Source organism: Leuciscus leuciscus (assembly GCF_965113295.1).
Source record: "Leuciscus leuciscus genome assembly, chromosome: 24".
In the NCBI taxonomy this organism is placed as follows: Eukaryota; Metazoa; Chordata; class Actinopteri; order Cypriniformes; family Leuciscidae; genus Leuciscus; species Leuciscus leuciscus.
This window is the reverse complement of record NC_138723.1, coordinates 7,409,605-7,430,541: the sequence shown is the minus strand read 5'-3', so window position 1 is coordinate 7,430,541 and position 20,937 is coordinate 7,409,605. Positions and strand designations below refer to the sequence as shown.

Sequence of the window (20,937 nt, the reverse complement as noted above, 5' to 3'; positions counted from 1 at the left end):
TACCTCAGGGCTCGGTGCTGGGGCCAGTACTGTTGTAAAATAACATTGTAGTGAAATTATTGTTCCTTCTGTTCTATATTCAATAAATAAAGCAATAAAAAGTGCCAACTAAATAGAGGAGATTGTGTTTGGTTGGATATATGGTTTGGTCAGGGTTAATTTTATTCTCCTAACCCACATTACATTAAAACCAGTTGACGTGAGGACCACAAATTTTTATGTCAAAGAAATAACTTCCCCAGCTAAAATATTATAAAAAATGTGGAAAGAAATATTTAAAATATATGAGTTATATATAATATATATCTCAATATATAAATATATATATAGAACACTGTTATATTTTGATATAAGATTTGGATACCTGTGATTGTGTATGTAAATGTAATAATTATGTAAATTATGAAAAAGTTTAAGTTAAAAAGACAAAAAAAAAAAGTTATAAAAAAAAGTAAAATAATAATAGTATTACGAGGCATTGTAAAGGCTAAAATAAACTCAATGTTAAGAGGTGTTGAAGTAGAGAGAATTCTGGAGCTTTGCAAGCACAGTTTGACATTCAGTCATCACAGCAATCAGCTCTCAAGCTGTGTGTTAATGACAGGCCCACTCATTATAGCCTATTACAAGAGCACACTGAAAAACAACCCTTTGTGAGCATCACACAAACACTGTACAGCTGAATGAGAACAGCATGAGAGCAAACTCTGCTCATCTCAACAGATTGCTGAAATTAAGGGGAAATTAGGTTCAAATGAGATTTGGCTTATAATGTTAAAAATGCTAGATTGATCTGAAAGATGAGATTTCATCTCCATTTATCAGCTGGAATCGCTTTTATTATGCCTTGCATGCAAGGTGCAGTCAAGAACAAACAGTGCTTAGGTCTGACAGATTTTAAGCAAGTTTTAATTTCTTCAGATTTAGAGTCAGTTATTTGAATGTTATTTGTTTAATATGTGAGTTCAGTGCACAATGATTGTTTATCCTCCAGTATAACGAGGTCAGGTTTCTGATAATCAAGGTCACAGTCATATTTCAGAGGGTATGAACTGCATGGTCTTAGCATAGAAATGCTACTTGAAACTCTCAATTTTCTTAGAACAAAATAGGGAGTAGTTCATCCTTTTTTGGCAACCAATGGTCTGTGAAATCAGGTGCATCATCTTCAGAAACCTCAGGAGGACAGACTACATTTTATATGAACTGTTTTGTTTTCCATTCCATTTAGGACATTGTCTGAACATAGCCTGTCTAAAACCTTGATGCCAAGTCCATTTTTATGTTAGATATTATATATGTTAGATAACTTAGATTTATAAAACATATCTATATGTCTCATGACAAAAAAACAAAAAAACACTTGTGCCTCTAATACTTAGAAAAAAAGTGCACCACATTCATGGATAGTGACATGACATTTTAATCAACATGAAATCATTTGATTTTAAACACAAATTCTGTTGAATAAAGTATTCATGACATACGCAAACAAATCTAAATATAACTTTATATATATTAATGAAGTTTAATATGATCATTTTTCATTCACATTGGCAGTTTTACAATCAGTCGCTTCTGCTCAAGACCAGTGATTTACACGAAGCTGCTGTGGTTTGTGCCATTCTAGAAACTAGGGCTTTTGCAAAAACAGGAAACAGTGGTTGCTGTTGAACAGGTGAGAAACAAAACTAGGGGAGGAAACAACAAGTGTGGTTTTAAACATTCAAAAAGAAATTCATGGATGCAAAAAAATAAAAATAAACAAAATGCAGCACTACTTACTGAACCCGATCTCAAACAGACCAGAACAGCAGATAATGTGCCTCCATCTGCTCGATGGCTTATTTTTAAGTCTCTAATAACAGTCTTGACTGTTTAAATGCTTAATTGCACACTGAACGTAGATCCCTGCCATTACAATGACAAGGGGGAAAAATCTGTTATTGTTAAAGCTACAGAAATGCACAACGTTCTTGGTGTTAAAACAGAGACTGTCTTCAGATGAATAGTGGAGGCCACAGCTGACGGCAGAGCTGTAATTACTCTACATGATAAGGTCACTCTCAGAGACCGATAATGAACACAAGTGCCTGTTTGAGATACGAGGCTCGGATTTAAAAAACATTACAGCTAATGTTACTAATGTGGTTTATTTACACAAAAATAGGATCATGAGACGAACAGTTTGCGCATATAATAAGAGCAAACTAATTAGTCAGAAAATATACCCAGTACAATTAGACGATACATTTGACACACACACAAAAAAAAGACATTTCTAGGACATCACTTAACAATTTCCATTTCCAGGCTTCACAGTAATACTTACAGAAAGTCTCGCCACTATTAAAAATAAAGGTTCCTTATTGGTATTGATGGTTCCATTGATGGCTATTGACGGAAACTTTCCATTCCACAGAAGCTTCTTTATAGTGGAAAAAAGGTTCATTAGATTTTTTAAATGTTCTTTCATGGATTTGGATTTTCATGCTTTAAGGATGTTCACGCTTGGTTTGTTTGGTCCGGACCAAAAAAAAAAACCCAAAACTTTTAGTTCTGGTCCGTTTAGCGTTCATATTGGCATTTTAACACCGAATCTAAAGATACCGAACCTAAATGCATAGGGATACGTTCTCAACCTGATATTTCGCGTCAGAACATCAAAAACAATGCTGTGATCTGGGATAAAGGCGCTTGTTGTATGTGCACAGCAACACATGATGGTATTTTGAGCAACTGAGAACTCGTGAAGAGCTTATAAAATGTGTAAAGGAGTAAAAACAGCGTCAGGAATCCCTCCGTCACACAAACCAAGATCTGCTGCGAGGAGACGCGGTTCTGACACCTGTGATGGGCAACATCACCACTATGATGAGAATAAACAGGTATACTTGAGCTTTCTGTCTTTTTAGGGTCGCATCTTGTGACATCACGTCCTGTTTTTGGTTTGTTTGCATGTCTTTGGTCCGTGTTGTGTTCATATTTCATTTGAACGTGCCGTTCAAATGAAATATGAACACAACACGGACCAAAGACAGAGTTCGTTTGGAAGCGGAGCGAGACCCATGTTTTCCAGTTGTTTGGTGGCACCAGGGTTCAGATGGCAGCGTTCACACTTATGCAACTGAACCGCACTAACAGAGCAACGCACCAGAATTCGTTTTAATCCAACCAAACATGCCAAGTTTGGACACACCCTTAAGAACTGTTCACTGAAAGCTTCTCTGTGGAACCAAAACTGGCTCTTCTGGCTCTGTGAGAACTCCCCTTTTGGAACCTTCATTTTTAAAAGGGTAGTTCACCCAAAAATGAAAATTCTGTCATCTTTTACCCACCCTCATGTTGTTCCAAACCTGTATGAATTTCTCTCTTCTGCTGAACACAAAGGAAGATATTTTAAAGAATATGGGTGACCAAACAGTTGATGGACCCCATTGACTTCCACAGTACGGGACAAAACTCAATGAGTTAATGACAAAAAGTTCATAGGGTGCATCAACTGTTTAATTACCCATTGTATTTAAAAAATCTTACTCAAAAACTTGAGGGTGAGTAAATGATGACATCATTTTAATTTTTGAGTGAACTATGCCTTTAAAAGTGTACATTCTAAAAACTTCTTGATTCTGGTCAGCGTATGATCTATACTTAGACTGAAGTGGCAATTTTGAGGCCAAAATACAGAATCTGCTGCTACCGTATTCATTGCTAAAGAAAGGTTATTTCTCAGAAATGAATGTTTCTTCATGAACACTTCCCTTTTTAGCCATCAAACATTGGGTTGAGAAAATTCCCCATAGTGCTGTGATCAGTGTCATCCAAAAGACGTCCGTAAGAAGAACGTCTGCAACACACAAACAAATCATAAATGCCACTGACAATTCATTTAGCAATAATTGCAAAAATAAAATGAGAATTTACTTTATCGCCTACTACTTGACTTAAAATTAAAGGGTTGAACTCTTAATATTCACCCCAAAGTTTAAAGACAAAAATATGAAGTTATATTTTGCATGAAGAAGATTTTTTTTAATTTTTTTAATGCAATTTATGCACATTCCCTCACAACTACTGTAATGCAAAATGTTGTCCTTGTCATTCATCATTTTTTAATTACAATCAGCAAATATTAAACTCACTACAATAAATACTACCATGATGTATGTATAAATACTTAGCAATTCAAGTATAATGCAAGAAATGTATATATTTCTATTTTTCATCATATTTCTTAATATGTAAAAATGACCAGCTCTGTGGGATTCACCCTAAAATGCTTTGGCAGAAAAATAAAGGAAGATATCAACAAATAACAGCACTTGACTCACCGTATTTTGAAGTAGTACGCCCCACCAAGTAAGATTAATACAATGGCAAGGAAGCAAATTACAATGGCAGCAACACTCCCTAAAAGGAATGAGGAAAATATTTAGTTTCCTCAATCATTTATGACATATAGTCAGTCAGGAAACCTATTTTAAGCATATTAAGAATAATTACTATATTGTTTGTATAATTTATAATTCAAATCAAGCAAAACACATAAAAATATAAAAACACATAAAAAGTACACTGATAAAAGACAGATCAAACTGCAGCTGACTGTAATTTTCGAACACTCTATCTTTTCGCAAACAGTGTCCCTGGAACGAATCTAGATACTTTGGACATTTGACTTTGAAATTACAGAACAAAACTTATAGTGTTCAAAATGAAGACAGAGAGTATTGTTCCACTTTGTGGTTGTCACACGTTAGTGGATCATGTCCATAGTTCCTGTGCTGGACTACACCTGTGGTTCCTCTGCTACAGTATGTGTGAATTTGAGGAGAACTGACTTCAGACATCCACAAAATCACTGTGACACCAGCTAAAAGTCATTCAGCTAAAATGTTAGTTCTGAGAGAAGCTCTAGTAGCATTTGTTTGCAGATGACACTTGTTTTGTTTGTTTGACACTTGTTCGGTGCAATGACCTTCAGATAGTTTTAAGTCTGGCTGAAGTTTCCAAATGCCACCGTTTGAGTATAAAGTACAAACAGCACATTAGATGCTATAAAAAAAGGTAAGGGATGATATAACCTTTACGGGAAAAGGCTAGGTAACTGTTAAAAGTTCAATCACTTAGTTTCTGTTTTAAATATTAACTTGGGACACTCTTAAAGTGTTTGGGAATCAGTGGTTTGGATATGTACAAAATAATCAATCCAGTTGCTGAAAACACAAACCTGTTTGTGAATGCCTTGATGAATAGGCTATCCAAGAATTTTAGTATTTCGCAATATTTTTTAATTACAGGCTTAAGGAATAAAAAAATTGTAATATCTTGAGAAAGTCATCTTACTTTATTAAATTTCATACTAAAATCTCATATTTTAGGGTCACTTTAGTTGATAACCTCAATAAATGAGTTTAAATTTGAATTTTGCAGAACTGACCCGGTTTATGAAAACCATAGGAGACTATAGATAAAGTCTAATAAGGAAAGAAAATACACCCTTGACCTACTTAAGATCTGGAGCAGAAGGTCATAAAACAAAACTTTTGTGTTCTATCAACTAGATAAATTGGTCAACAGGAACTGAAACACAGTATTACAATTATTTGTAATAAAATGAAATATTTACACAAGTTGCAAAAAACATGCACTCATACCTGAGCTCAGGGCCTCTGGGTGCTTCTTTTCTTGTCCAACAGGAAATGTAAGTAATTGTTCACTAGTATTTACAGTAGAAGAGGACACACGGTTAGTTGTAGGCTTCGTTACCGTAGTAGATGGAGTTATTACACTGGTAACATTCACTGTCGTGTCTGTTTTCTGTGAGGTAGGACTCTCTGTAGAGGATGTTGTTTGAGCTCCAGTCACCAAACTCGAGGTTGTGGTCGATGCGTTTGTCGTACTGTTGACTACGGTGGTGAGCTCAGCTCCTGAGGAGGTAGTATTAAAGCCAGAGGTTGTGTTTGATGTTGTCTGAGCTGATGTAGAGGCGTTCGTGGTGCTCGAGGTGGAATTCACAGGGAAAACAGTTGTTGTTTCATTTGTACTGAGGACCGTGGAGGAAGACTGGTTCGTCGTGACATCTGCAGATGTCGTGAAAGGAGAAGTCAACGTCGATGAATGAGATGCTGTAGTTGCTGATGCTGTAGTTGTTGCTGTCGATGTTGATGATGATGATGTGTCAGCTGTGCTGCCTCCAAATATCATCCAACCTTCATGTCACAACACACACAAAAAAACAACCAAAAAGGCACAAAAAGTCTACATTAACTTACGCACAATACATAATGTCAACACTAACCACCTCTTGCACCAAAACTACATCTTCTAAACAAGAAACACTTGCGTGGAGTTGCTTTAAATTGATTGTTTCCCCAAAAATGTAATTCTGTCATCATTTACTCACCCTAGAGTTGTTCCAAATCTGTTGAAAACAAAATATATATTTTGAAGAATGTTGGCAACCACAGTATTTTTTTTTTCCCTACTATGGAAGTCAAAGGCTACCTGTTGTAGTACACCGGAAAAGATTGCCAACATTCTTCAAAATATCTTCTTTTGTGTTCAACAGAAAAAAGAAACTCTCACAGGTTTGGAACAACTTGAGGGTGAGTAAGTAATGACAACATTTTCATTTTTGGGTGAACTTTCCCTTTAATGTCCTGTAGTTGCGCATTACGTTTAAATTCAAATCATTACCTTTATTACAGATTTAAAAAAACTAAAGAAACACACATGAGCTAACGTTACACATACAGTGACGTCAAAGGGAAATTTTAGTAGCGCATGTTAAGCCTAATTTATATTTGTTAAACCTAATATATAATAATACAATTTCCATTACACGTGTCGCTTACATGTAAATATAGTCTAATTAACTACAAAAGCAATGTAATTTCAATTTGAAGGTCCGTAAAATAATTGTATTAATGTTGTTGATAACTTATAGCTATGACAGTGAGTAAACAGTTTAATGTGTGAGTACTTAACCATTTTAATCATACCTGCTAATATCACCACCGCTGAGAAGTACATCTTCATTTTCCTTCCTCTTTCGTTTCTAACGCAGCGAGTGTCTGTTAAACAGTTTCTCTATCGCACTGTAACACATGTGAGTGACAAGAGGGAAATTCACGCGCGTATGTCGTGAGCGCGCTGGGGACACGTGCACGCCTCCGGTCTAATAATGACATGTCAGATGAGCGAAAAAACAGGCGGGCAAATGTTTCTAGGCAGATCAAAAGAGGAGTGTTGTATTCGGAGTATAGGCTAATGGCACGAATTATAATCAGTTCATCGTAAAATACCATAGAAGTGCAATGACCAAAACTCAACACTAGGTCGAAGCAAATCATAGATTCACTGAGACCTCTGTGCACTTAGTCACCATCACCATGAAATTATGGAATACCACAGTGTTTATTATTAATTGTTTATCCATGCACACTGTTTTCCATGTTTTATTTATTTATTTATTCATGTGCCTCCTAATCTTTAATCAAAATAACTCCTCCTCTCCCTCTTGCAACATCTCTTCTCAACTCTTCTCTTCTCTGAGGGGGCGGGGGAATAACCTGTCACTCACTTGAGATCCACCAATAGAAAACCACAATAGCAGCAGCTATAGCCTTAAAAGTCACTGTTAAAAAATTATATAAGTTATGACAACATTACATTGCTTTAACTCATCTTTAACTCGTCAAAATAAGTTAAGCAATTTTAAACTTTTTTTTAATAAGTTATACAAGATTCAACTTCATTTTTAAGTCAGTTTAATGTAATTTAAGTTGAAATGACTTAAACATCCAAGTTGATTGTACTTGATTTAAGGCAGCAACATTATTTTACAGTGTCCTGTAAAATAATACATTATTTTATTACATTATTTTATAATGTAAAATAATAGTTTACATTATTTTACGGTGTCAACATTATTTTACAAGCGGATGCGAGAAGACCGGTTTTCCTGTTTGTTCTTGACGTTTGACATAAAGCCTGTTAATGTGATGTTTCAATATGACATTATGGCCATTCAAATATTAAAGACGCAGGATATTAAGATCCATTACTGAATGTAATAATAAAATCACAGTGATTATTGCTCAGCTTTTTAATTAATATATTATTCCACAAACATTGGTGTATTTTTACATAAATTGCAACTGTACACCATTACAGATACTTCTCGTCCCCATTGTGCCTTCGAAGAAGTTATTGTTTCTCCAATAAGCTTACTGTAAGATACTGATAGGCTATTGAATGTAGTTTCAAACATTTTATTTTTAAATAATTTGGTCACACTAATTTGGTCACAATATTGACAAAGTAAATAAATCCACGTGTTATAGGCTATATTCCTGTTCCCCCTAAAAATCCACCTTTTCTGTCACTTTATTTTATTTTATGGAAAAATGCACACCTTGTGTAATAATCTAAAATATTCTGGCAGTAAAATATAAGCACACTTCATGCACTGCCATCACTGTGATATCTCACTTACAATAGTCAAATAGCTGAAACATGCGCACTTATATGATAAATAATTTACCAAGATCAAATGTTATAATACTATATTACAATTGTTATTATTACCAGTAATTTATTCATTATTTTAACCAGTGGTGGACGAAGTACACATACCATGTACTTGAGTTAAAGTAAAGATACTCAAGGTAAAATATTACTCAAGTAAAAGTAGAAGTGCTGCCTTTAAACATTCACTTGAGTAAAAGTACAAAAGTATTTGCCTTCAAATGTACTTAAGTATCAAAGTACTATGATTTTTTTTATGGCTATAATGTCCTATTATAATTTTTGTCACAAGACTCTTGCTTAACTCAGTCTACGTGAAGACTCGAATGTCACTCTTGGCACATCAATCTATTAATAAACATTAATGACATTAATTAGTCATATATATATATATATGAATTGAATAAATTTTTTGTGTGTTTAATTTTTGACGGAAGGGGACTGTTCCCATAAGGTATAATACATTTACAGTATTTACTGTACATATTTTTCACGAGCGTCTATGGTCATAATTATAAACATCCCTAATGTTATGATACATTCACATAAACCTGCACAATGCCATTGAATATATATATACACACTACATTATGGGAGCATAATGCAATAACTCTGCCCCGCTTAAAATCATTGGCAACACAAATTGTTTGGAACTATTGAGAGCTACACGAATCACGTGACCGCGCGGCGGCGAGATCACAGTTGGCTTGTTCGACTTGAAACGGCACTGCACAGACCAATCGGTGAATGACATTAAAATACCGCAAGAGCGATTAGAGAGTAGACGGCTCTGTATGCTTTTCAATCGCTCTCGCTTCAATCAATTTCATACTTTGATGTCATAAACTGATCGGTCTGTGCAGCGCCGGTTCAAGTCGAACAAGCCGCGTGTGTCGCAACCTCTTATATACTGTCTATGGTCGCAACTCTCATATTTAACGGCTCTGGTTCGCGCTTAGTAGATACCACCAAGGCAAGTTCAAAACAAAGCGCGCACGTTGTAGGCTACTGTGATTGGTGGCTCGTTTGACCAGTTAAGTTTTTATCCACTCATAAATAAAAAGGAACGACTGATTTTGAAAATGTAGTAGAGTAAAAAGTAAGATATTTGACTTTGAAATGTAGTGGAGTTAAAGTAAAAGTCTTCCCAAATTTAAATACTTCAGTAAAGTACAGATACGCAAAAAAGCTACTTAAGTACAGTAACGAATTACATTTACTTCGTTACTGTCCACCACTGATTTTAACTCCATTTACAAGTAAAAACGTCACAATTACAGCCTTACTGAGCAATGTTGCAAACCGTCTCTTTGCGCCACCTGGTGGTGATTTCACGAACTACCTTATGTATAGCAAGACTACAGGCGGAAACAATGCTGTTGTTTTATCATCATATGCTGAGACTTAGTCAGGTTTATCCTCATTCCTAACCACATTCCATGATGATCTGTCAAAATACGTGTAGAGAGTCATAGGTGTGGAGCACAGTAGGAGCAAAGGGCATGTTGACTTTGTTTTGCAACTCACAAATGCACCATGGAATATTATGCCATGATAACTGTAGCCTATCAGTAATATCAGTGATATCAGAAATAGTACAAAACAGAATAAGAAACCTGTTGAAGCATAAGGCAGCTCGCTGGTCTAAACTGGCCTGTTGGTTTCCACTGCTTTCAGATTAATCAGTTAAAAACCGGAATAGGCCAGATAAACTATCTAACAAACCAGAGCAGCAAACCAACTTGAGCTGATATTTTGGGTACAGTACATCAAAAACATTGATTCTGTCAGCACATTAGTAGTTTAATGTGGTGAAAGAGGAAAGAATACGTATACCTTTTAATCAAAGACTCTAAACCGAAAGCAGTGTCATCGAGGCGCTTGTTCTGGGAACAGCTGTAGTTTCAGAGTGACATTTCAAACATGCTTTCATGCTTCTGAGAGTTTCAGCATACGCAAAATGATGCAACCTTCCCACGTACAGAATACAATGTGCCAACACTGTAGAATGGTCACAATGCAGAACTTAATGCATTTTAAGCAGCAAGAACTCTTTACAGAGCAGTGTTGTTTTATCATTTAGGTACTAGAATTAAGTGTTTATTTTATTTCGAGTAATGAAAATGTTTTTTGATGGTTTTAGTTAGTTATAAGTTATTTAACCCTGTTACAGAGTTTCTCATACATTAAGGACAGAATGCACCCAAAAGCTGAATGTTGATTCCAGATCTGGTTTACTTTCGGCTAGCAGCTTTTGGGCCGACCGCGGGCCGTAATTCAACCTTGATTCGGCTCAGAATCAATTAGCTATATCTGGGAAGCGGATACAAAACAAGACACGCACTGATTGACAATAGCAACGTTTTACTGATTTTTTAGATGACTGAAATTCAGAAAGATTAAAAGAAAACAAAAAGGTAAAATAAAAGAGATATAAAAATAACAAAAAAATTATATAAAAAATATAATTATAACAATTATAAGTTGTTTTTCCATTTTCTTAATTTTTTTCTGCTTTCATTTCATTTCATTTTTTTATTTTATTTAATAATTCAGAACTATGATATCTGGGTCTCTGGGTCTTGTTTCATTCAAAACGTTGAGTAGTAGAATAAAATATAGGCTACCATATGAAATTAACAACATATTCCAATTATCTGTAACATGTAAAACTTTATTAACAAATAATTATTCGAGATGACCACCAACATCAGCACCAGTCACCCCTACAATGTTTCGTATCTCATGTGACGTAATGCCGAGTGGGCGTGGCCCTACAGGTGTGCCGAAACTTGGAGCAGTTTTGATGTTGACGAGCCCGACAATCACGTGACTTTCAACAATAGCAAGATTTAATGGGATCCTCCCACCAGAAGTTTCTACAGACCTTATACTTTTAAAACACACGAAACAAAGTCATTCATTTCCAGCGGGGCTACTTTTTGTGTGTGTGTGATCTGCCAAATCTGTCATGAGAACTCCTGGGATTTTTATTTTCGGGATGGTGCTCGCGCCTTGCGGGTGGATTCTGGAGCTGGTCAGCACAGTGGCGCCAGGCTGGCGCACGATCAACAACATCCCCGGAGAATCCATCGATCTGGTCCTCCAGCAAGGATTATGGGACATCTGCAAGACTTTCTCGTCATCCCGGGATATTCTGTGCAACCAGCAGGACACTCAGTACTTCAGCGCGCAGATCATCCAGATCGCGCGAGGATTGATGCTGGCGTCACTCATCCTCAATGTCATCGCCTTCGGCGTGGCGTCGGCCGGAGTCCGGTGCTGGAGGGACACCCCGCACTGGACCATCGCGGGCGTCGGAGGTGTCCTCATCTTCATCTCGGGGGTCCTCACCATCATCCCAGTGGCGTGGTACACTCACATCATGACCTCCATCTTCTCCACGTCCACCGACATTCGTGTGGGATACTGCCTGGTGCTGGGCTTCATCGGCGGGTGCTTTGAGGTGCTCGCGGGTTTGGTGATGTCCATCGGGTTGTGTCGGCGCTGTGACGGACGGAGGCCGAGGACAGACACGCGCAGAGTCCCGGTGCCCAGTGTGATCAGCGGGAGCAGCGTCCCGTACTACTCCAAACACACCGAGATGGACCTCACGCGAGCGAAGACGCAACAGGACCGTCGACCAGTGAACACGGCGACTAAAGCACGACCTTACGACTCAGATTTGTAAAATACAAAACTTTTCACCTTGTGAACGCAAGACCCTGACGACAAACAGCACTGTTACCATCACTTCCGCGTGAAAAGTCCGTAGTTTATCAGACAGATTGATCAAATCAGTCTTTCCAATCCCAGCTAAAAAAAAAAACAACAACAACACACACAGCTGGTCTCAGCTGGTTTTAGCTGGTCTACCTGCCTGGTCAGTGGTCAGCTAAAAAAAGGTGTCCAAAACACCCCTAAAACCAGCCTGGGAGACCAGCTAAAACCAGCTAAACACGCTTAGCCAGCCAACTATCTTAGGCTGGTTTTAGCTGTGTGTGTGTGTGTGTGTGTGTGTGTGTGTGTTTCAGCAGGGATGTCAACGTTTCATTTAATTTGTTGAATGACTTTTTTTTATTATTAGCTATAACAGGACAATATTGCAAAAAAAAAAAAAAAAGGATTTAGAAAATGCCTTATATTTTGCAATGGCTTTGTAAAATATAATGATTTTCCAGTGAAAAGTTTTCACTGAAAAGTCAGTGTAAAATGTACAGTCAAAGCAAGCTGTAAAAGTAAGGGGTCTAAAGTTAAATTTTTTATTTTTTTATTGTCAGTTATATTTTGTTACATTTTAGGTTTTTAGTTCACGTTGAACATTGTGTGTGTGTGCGCATGGAAAGGCCTTTTTTGATTAACTATAATTCATCATATGACCATCTGTTTTACCACCTGTATTATCATTGATGTTATCAGTGTAAGGTCATATCAACTGTGGCGGAAATCATGGGTACCATTATACATGTTGTTGAGGGAAGTGAGGGTTTGAGGTTATATCGAAGAGCACTAACACCATATGTTTGGTTTTATACTTTGCACTTTATAATGTAAAGCCCTTGTAATTTTATTGGCAGTACCTTCACTGTCTTTTTGTAGCACACTGGGCTCTAATGTGTAAATACAGTAACTTATCAGGAACCTCTTAAGTTTGCGCAGTTATACCAACTGCAAAAAGCAAACACATTCTTCTGAAGTAAGCTAATATTTGCACTCCACACGGTACAGAAGTGTATGTCTCTGGACATAACCATGTAAAATATCTTTTTTTTTTTGCACAATAATGTTGTTATTGACGTCCATCCATCAATTTTAATGTAAATGGTTGAAGGCTGTTAATTTCTCTGTATTTTTATTATGAACACTGTCAAGAGCTGTGGCTCATACATTTACCTGCATGAATATAATAAATGATGAAGCTGAAAATTGCTCATTTGAAACAATGTTGGGTACAACTTCATGCGTCCTAATAATAAATAGTATCTTCTTCTTGCATTTCCATTAATAATCTATTTTTAAATGTGATTACATTTAAAATTACATTTTATGGAAGACGCAATTATGACATTACATATAAATGATATAACATTAAGCCATTTGGTATGTCTTATGACATTAAGTCATAATTATGAGGAAAAAAGATGATTTCATTGAAATTATGACATAAGTAAACAAATGATGACTTATTAATGTCATAATTATGACCTTTTAAGTCAATTTAAATGTCTTCATTTCAAATTTCCATCTAATAAATATGACTTAATTGTGATTTACAAAAAAATTATTCTTTCCTTATGTGGCAGAAATGGGCTTCCATAATATTTTCATTATTTATAAGCATATCTTTTATATTAAAAGTAATTTCTCCTAGCATGACAAAAAAAAACAAAAAAAAAACAACAACTGTTAAAGCAGTTATTAAACAAACCCCTTCATGAAACAGAAAATCTGGCCAAAATGTATTTAATGCATAAACTTTAAACAGTTATTTGGCCAAAATAAATAAATTAATGAACTGTATTAAGTTACAACATGCAAAACAACAAGAATGAGAAGGCATATGAATACACTGAAATTTTTTTTTCATTCATCCAATTAAACAAATTAGGGTAATGGTTCACATCTATATTTTATAACTTGAGCCAATGAAAAATAAATCACTTTTAATAATGTGTCTATGTCTATAAAAAATATTTCATGAGAATGTTTGGTCACCATCACTGTGATCACCATCCTTTAGTTGGGCAGTTTGTGGCCTTTGTAACAGTGTATAGATACAAATGTGAAACATCTATTATGAATACACATATTTTAAGACCATTTTGAACTGATTGGAAACTGATTGATTGAAACCAATGTTAGATGTTAGATGTATGAGACTAATGTTTATGCAGATGAACTTCTGACCTGAAACCTCAGTAATGCAAGTATAACCACTGTAAACAGCTTTTCTCTGTGACAGCTTGCCCCAGTCAACCCTATTTATCCTCTAGCCCTTGCATACTGGTATTCCAGGTATTGGCTGAAACATGGCATGCAGTAAAAACCAGTTTTGTCTGAGTTTAAACCAGGCATTCGACACCACACCCTTCAGATGCTAATCACACAGATCCTCCTCCTCCAGGTTTCAGTGTGTTTCTTCTTAAGCACCAGAGATACTTGACTCGCTTTAGACGGGGACGGCTGCTCAACCCTCAACCATGCGTACTCCGGGGATCTTGATATTCGGCATGGTCCTGTCCCCCTGCGGATGGATCCTGGACCTGACTAGCACGGTTGCACCCAATTGGCGCACCATCAACAACCTGGCTGGCCAATCTGTGGATCTGGTGGTGGAGCAAGGAATCTGGGACATCTGCAATACCTTCACATCGTCTAGATCGCAACAGTGCAACCAACGCACCAATGACCAAACGTACTTCAACAACCAGATCATTCCGATCGCTCAAGGAATGATGATCGCGTCGTTGATCGTGACCATCCTTGGCCTAGCGGTGGCGACCCCTGGAGTCAGATGTTGGAGGGACCGACCGAGATGGATCCTGGCTAGTATCGGCGGGCTCCTCATCTTCTGCTCCGGAGTCCTGACCATTATTCCCATTGCTTGGTACACTCATCTTCTCAATGGCCTCAACTCCACCTCGGTCAAGAGAGACCCATTGAGAGCGGATGACATTCGTGTGGGATACTGCATCATTTTAGGCTACATCGGAGGCATCATGGAGGTCCTCAGCGGTTTGGTGATGTTCGTCGGGATCTGCTCCTGCTGCGGTGGACGGAACCGCGGAGAAAAGCCTGGAACCAACACAGGAAGACCAGCGACTAGATCAGCGACCAGACCAGGGACCAGACCAACGCCTCTGCCCAGGGTCAACGTCCCGAGAAGCTACACCAGTGAAAGCAGCGTACCGTACTCGCAGAGGTCACTGGACGACGACCTGGACTTCCCGAGAGCCAAAACCCGGGACAGGGGGGTTGTCAACACATCCTACAGTGGAAGACCATACGATGCTGATCTGTAAAATGACTAGCGCATACTGGGAATATTAGTTTACCACTTGTGAACGTCGCGTTAGCTGTCTACAACTGGAGCGTACACTTGCTACACCAGTACTTTTGAATGTTTACAACAGAAAGCAATCGTGCTTTTGCCAGTGCTTTGCAATCTCAGGTTAAGTAACATGAGGACTTTAATTTGTAATTTAATTGTAAACAGCCAAAAATGTAACTTCCTGTCGAAGGTTTGTAATATGGGTTCAAATCTACTCATGCATCTTTAATCTAGCGTAATCATATGATCATATTAATACTGAATGATTTAAGAAAAATGAATTGTGCAATATTGTTTTCTTTTGCTGCTGGAAAGAGTTAGTGAAAAGGGGTATCAGGGTTTTCTGTGATGCAGTATAACTAGTAATACTGGTTGTTTCAGTTTTATCCTTACTGCAAGCATGTGGGTCATGTCTGAACAGTCACGTAATCCATGAGTCGTGTGAACAATGCAGCGATAGTCACTCATAAAGTAAATATAATAAGTGTTACGGTTTAATGAAGGGCAGTGAGCAGATATCTTACATTCTTCAGTCTGGAAGCATCAAAACAAACGTACCTGTTACGCAAATTACATGAGATACATAAATGAATGAAGCTGTAAAAACAGATGCTTATAAGAGCAACAAGGTGTAAATGTGGTTAAATGGTAATAAAACCATCCAGATAAAGGAAGTAGAGTGTTAATGTGACTTTATTTTGCTGTAACTCATCAGATCATGTCATTTCCATTCCTCAGGGATCAAGGTTTGTGTGCTTTCTAACAGCAATAAAACATCTTTTAAATCTCTGTAACCATTATTATTATTTTTTTGTATTAAAGTACTATTTATTAAAAAACAAACAGTGCTGTCCATTTGTATCGATAACTACAATTATACAAATTACCACCTAAAGAAATGAATATTAACATGGCAACAGCTTTTAACACTAGTTTAAAAAGAATAACTACAACAGTATATTGTAGATGTTATACTATAATAAGAATGCTAATGATGCATACTTATATTTCTATAGCAAGTGCATATTTGTATATGGAGCAATATTTCCTTTGTGATTTATCCTACTAAATATAAAATTGAACATAAACTTGATGTTTATTTTTGCATGCATATTGATGATAACAGATGGAAACCAACTAAAGTATAAAGCAAACTAAATGTGAAAATGTATTCACATTATTAAAGATGTAAAATGCGAAATGGAAAATACCTTTTATTTCATGTGGAAACAATGATAACGCCATATGTATATATGTATTCATTTATATAGCAAATATTGTTGAAGTGCGTTGGATCAATCTTTCAGTTTGCCTGAAATAAAAACAGCCATAATTATATAAACAAATAAAAAACTTTATTATAAAATACTGTACAAAAAGGGTTTCATGCAGAGCTGTTATGTAACTCTAAAAGTACAATTAAATACAACTAAGACCCATAGAAACTGTGGTGACTGTTTTCCATAAATGTTTGAAAGAGATACTCATCAGTCTATGAAATGAATCAGCTTTCAGTCAGTGAAACTCACCAGACAGGCCTGAGCCAAATATAACCGCACTGGAATACCTGGCGTGTTTTAGACACAAGTCAATGCATGTTTAACAGGAACATTTCCTGCAGGAATGCCTGTCCAAACCATGTTTAAGAAATCATCTAAATGTGTTGCAAACTTCATGTATTTCACATGCAATAGTTTTCATTTAAATGTTGAGAGCATGCAGAGCAACTTAAATACCTGCAAATGTACATCAATAACATTTGAATATATTCATGCACATCTCAGTGCGAGGTAAGTGTCATGGTGGAAAGCTGATGTATTTGATGTACAAGTGCTTTATGCGTTGACTGTACTGTTTGAAGAGGGAAACACAGAGAGAGAAACAGTGTGAGTTTACTTTTGTGACCACAGAGACAGAGTTCATCGGGGTGGGGTCATGGTCTGTGATGTAGAATGAATGACAAACCTGTTTTATGGCACGCTGCATTAAGACGTGTTAAATATGCGCTCCATTTGTCATCAGGGATTCTTCAGCGGTCTTTTTTCTGTAGACAAAGAGGTCAAATCAGTTTACAGACTTCATGAATGCTTTCAAAGGTTGGTCACTTTTTAAAGAAGACACTCAGCAGATTAAAATAGAAAATAATGTGGACTCCAAAACTGCTATGAATTCAAAGCTGCATGTCTAATCAAGTTGTGTCCCAAATTTAAACTTGATATCACAAAAACTTAGGTTCCTTTGAGATTTTGTTTAGGCGCTGTACCACAAATAGCCACTAAGTGACATACCGTTATGACGGTATATACTATCGTGACCACGATATAAAGTGTCCATCGTTAGAGATTTTCCTATATCATTAATTTCGCGGTATGTAAATATATCCGCGTAGCACAGTGCTACTTAAAGTTAAAAACAAGTGAGACTGACAAAGAAACATGCATGAATGAGAGAGTAAAGAGAGGGAAGTGCTTGATGTTGAGCACAATAAGCTATGGAAAAGAATTGACACACAGCTGAGAAACCACCTCTCAAGACAGCACGCCATTGTCAGTTCAGTTCTCTTTCATGTCTTATTGTGCTTGAATGGTCAGATACATGCACAATAATGTCAAAATGCCTTTCGTGTGGAGTATTCACATAAAAATAGTCGGTTATGTCTTAAATTAACGTAAACATTTCTGTGAAAACCAGGATGCGTGTGTCAGTAAATTGGACCAGTGCATTCAGTCTTAAAGGGACAGAAGCATAATAAACTGGATCTTGACCGATCCGACTCACTGATCTTGACCAAATCACTTTTGTATCTTTGATAAGAATCAGTTCATATTTGATTCATACAGTGAAGACTATGCCGTGTTTTAGTAATACACTATTACATTTCTGTAGTATTTCTTGGTACGTTAAATAAACCTACTGTAGCTGTTTTTATGTTTTTGAAAGAAGTTTCTTCTGCTCATCAAGCCTGCATTTATTTGATCAAAAATACAGAAAAAAATTCAATATTGTGATATATTATTACAATTTAAAATAATTGGTTTTCAATTTATTAGACTTTAAATTATCATTTATTTCTGTGATGCAAAGCTGAATTTTCAGGATCATTACTCCAGTCTATCACATGATCCTTTAGAAATCATTCTAATATGATGATTCATTATCAAAGTTGGAAACAGTTCTGCTGCTTAATATTTTTTCATAACCTGTGATATTTTTTTAGGATACTTTGATGAATAAAAAATAAATAAAAAGAAGCAAATGTTTTAAAAATAGAAATCTTTTGTAACAACAATATACACGACTGGTCAGTAATTTGGGGTCAGTCATTTTTTTTCTTTCTTTTTTTGAAATAAATCAATACTTTTACTCAGAAAGGATGTGTTATATTGATAAAAAGTGATAGTAAAGAAGATTTATATTATTAGAAAATATTTTTTTATTTTGAATAAATGCAGTTCTTTTTAACCTTTTATTCATCAAATGTATTAGGCAGCAGAACTGTGTCCAACACTCATAATAAATCAGAATATTATATGATTTCTAAAGGATCATGTGATAGACTGGATGTCACATGCGACACTGAAGACTGAAGTAATGATCCTGAAAATTCAACTTTGCATCACAGGAATAAATGATAACTTAAAGTATAATAAATTGAAAACCAATTATTTTAAATTGTAATAATATATCACAATATTAAACATTTTTCTGTATTTTTGATCAAATAAATGCAGGCTTGATGATTATATATATATATATATATATATATATATATAAAATATATTTTCTGAGGTAAAATGATTTATTAATTCATAAAGTTTTTGAGGAGTTGCAACACATGACATTTTACAAAACGAACTAACCTTACAATCACTCTTAAAAATAAAGGTTCTTATTGGCATTGATGGTTCCACGTAGAACCTTCCATTTCCATTCCACAAAATATTCTTTAGATTATTAAATTGTTCTTTACACTAAGAAAACAGGGTTCTTTTAAGAACTGTTCTTTGGAAAATCAATGAATCAAAGAAAATCAAAGCGTGTGGTCATAAAAAGTTCAAATTATCATAGAAGGTCTGCAGGGCTTGAATAAATCAATTTAAAAAATAATGAATAAACAGAAACAGAAATAGAAAGGAATCCAGGCAAAGTCTCACCTCTTCTTTGCCTTTTGCCTTTGTCGGAAAAATGCCATCCCGAAGAACAGGACGATGAAGCCGACGATGACCACCAGGACGCCGACGGTGAGAGGAACAGACAGAGCCTCATTGATGGTTTCGTCACAGGAGTCTCCCGTGTATCCCAGCGTACACTCACAGCCGGGCTCCCCGTTGGCCAGCACACATCTACCATACTGGCATATGACATGTTCACATGCAGCCAGATGACGAGACACGCCACCTTCTTCATCCAGAGGACTGGTGGACGGGGCAGACATACCCAAGCTCTGGAGTCAAACACACACAAACTGCATAAACAACTGCTGCATAAATTGCTTTCAAGAACACAGACACACACCTCAAAATCTCTTAGTGGCAACAAGGTTGTGGACAGTGGGGTAAGATGTGCCACCTCCTACAAAAGTTGTAGTGTTTCTCAAATCCAGTCCCCGGGACTAACCTTGCAGATGCCTCCCTATATTACAGTACAACCCACAAAGAAGCAGACAAGTTGAATCAGACGTTTTTATTAAAATATGTAGGTAGGTGGGTCTCCAGGGCTGGAGTTGAGAAACATTGCTCATCAGACAACTACGCCCAGTTGTTTTTCAGGATCTGTCTAATCCAGGGATAGGCAATGTATGTCCTGGAGAGTTTAGCTCCAACCCTGAAAAACCCTCACCTGCTTGTAGCCTTAGTAATCCATTGATTAGCCTGAAGATATTGATTAGAGTTGGAGCTAGACTCTGCAAAACCTTTTCTTTTCTGAAAAAATAAATAAATAAAATAAGCCTAATTAATTCTTTAGAAAGAGACAAAGTAAAAAAAATGTATCCCAGTGTAAACTTGACCAGGAAGCAAATGTGCGCTATTTTTAGGCAAATTCTCCAAGCAAATTTACATATGAAGACATCAGAAACACACTACCAAACAAGACGTGTCAATGAAAGCATTCAGAAAGCGTGTTAAAGCCCTAAGACAAAATAACTACAGCGAGAGTGTCCAAATACTCACCATTTCCCAAGTCAAAGGTGTAAAACACAATCAAAACTCTAGGTGTTTAACTGTGTATACAAATGTGGAAGAGAAACGGCTTTAGAGGAGCTGAACTGCTTGACACGAGAAGAATAAAGGAATGCTCTCAAGCAGAAGAGACCCACCCATTCACCACATCACCTGGCTCACTCGGTGAAACAA

At 36.5% G+C, this 20,937-nt stretch overlaps 4 protein-coding genes across 8 annotated transcripts; 2 read left to right on the top strand and 2 right to left on the bottom strand.

Moving 5' to 3' along the window:
* Positions 1 to 1,407: 1,407 nt before the first annotated feature.
* parm1 (prostate androgen-regulated mucin-like protein 1) lies at positions 1,408 to 7,170 on the bottom strand. The gene is made up of 4 exons (XM_082157091.1): positions 7,005 to 7,170; positions 5,658 to 6,212; positions 4,332 to 4,410; positions 1,408 to 3,847 (listed from the first exon to the last, which is right to left on the bottom strand). Exons 1-4 carry the CDS (start codon positions 7,039 to 7,041, stop codon positions 3,766 to 3,768), a joined length of 753 nt encoding a protein of 250 aa, XP_082013217.1. The 5' UTR covers positions 7,042 to 7,170; the 3' UTR covers positions 1,408 to 3,765.
* A 3,986-nt stretch (positions 7,171 to 11,156) lies between these two features.
* cldn23.2 (claudin 23.2) lies at positions 11,157 to 13,475 on the top strand. Its single transcript, XM_082157464.1, has one exon. The coding sequence runs from the start codon at positions 11,504 to 11,506 to the stop codon at positions 12,221 to 12,223; it is 720 nt and encodes a 239-aa protein (XP_082013590.1). The 5' UTR covers positions 11,157 to 11,503; the 3' UTR covers positions 12,224 to 13,475.
* A 1,205-nt stretch (positions 13,476 to 14,680) lies between these two features.
* cldn23.1 (claudin 23.1) lies at positions 14,681 to 16,377 on the top strand. The gene has a single exon (XM_082157365.1). The coding sequence runs from the start codon at positions 14,733 to 14,735 to the stop codon at positions 15,552 to 15,554; it is 822 nt and encodes a 273-aa protein (XP_082013491.1). The 5' UTR covers positions 14,681 to 14,732; the 3' UTR covers positions 15,555 to 16,377.
* A 407-nt stretch (positions 16,378 to 16,784) lies between these two features.
* Positions 16,785 to 20,913, bottom strand: LOC309488774 (uncharacterized protein). Of its 5 annotated transcripts, XM_082157112.1 has the most exons (5): positions 20,755 to 20,891; positions 20,423 to 20,505; positions 19,738 to 20,027; positions 17,549 to 17,627; positions 16,918 to 17,434 (listed from the first exon to the last, which is right to left on the bottom strand). In XM_082157112.1, exons 3-4 carry the CDS (start codon positions 20,016 to 20,018, stop codon positions 17,579 to 17,581), a joined length of 330 nt encoding a protein of 109 aa, XP_082013238.1. In that variant the 5' UTR covers positions 20,019 to 20,027; positions 20,423 to 20,505; positions 20,755 to 20,891; the 3' UTR covers positions 16,918 to 17,434; positions 17,549 to 17,578. The 5 variants fall into 5 exon arrangements, with proteins under 5 accessions (XP_082013237.1, XP_082013238.1, XP_082013236.1 ...); XM_082157111.1 differs by lacking the exons at positions 16,918 to 17,434; positions 20,423 to 20,505 and adding an exon at positions 16,785 to 16,895 and having other exon boundaries at positions 20,755 to 20,913; XM_082157110.1 differs by lacking the exon at positions 20,423 to 20,505 and having other exon boundaries at positions 20,755 to 20,913.
* Between the last annotated feature and the right edge of the window lie 24 nt (positions 20,914 to 20,937).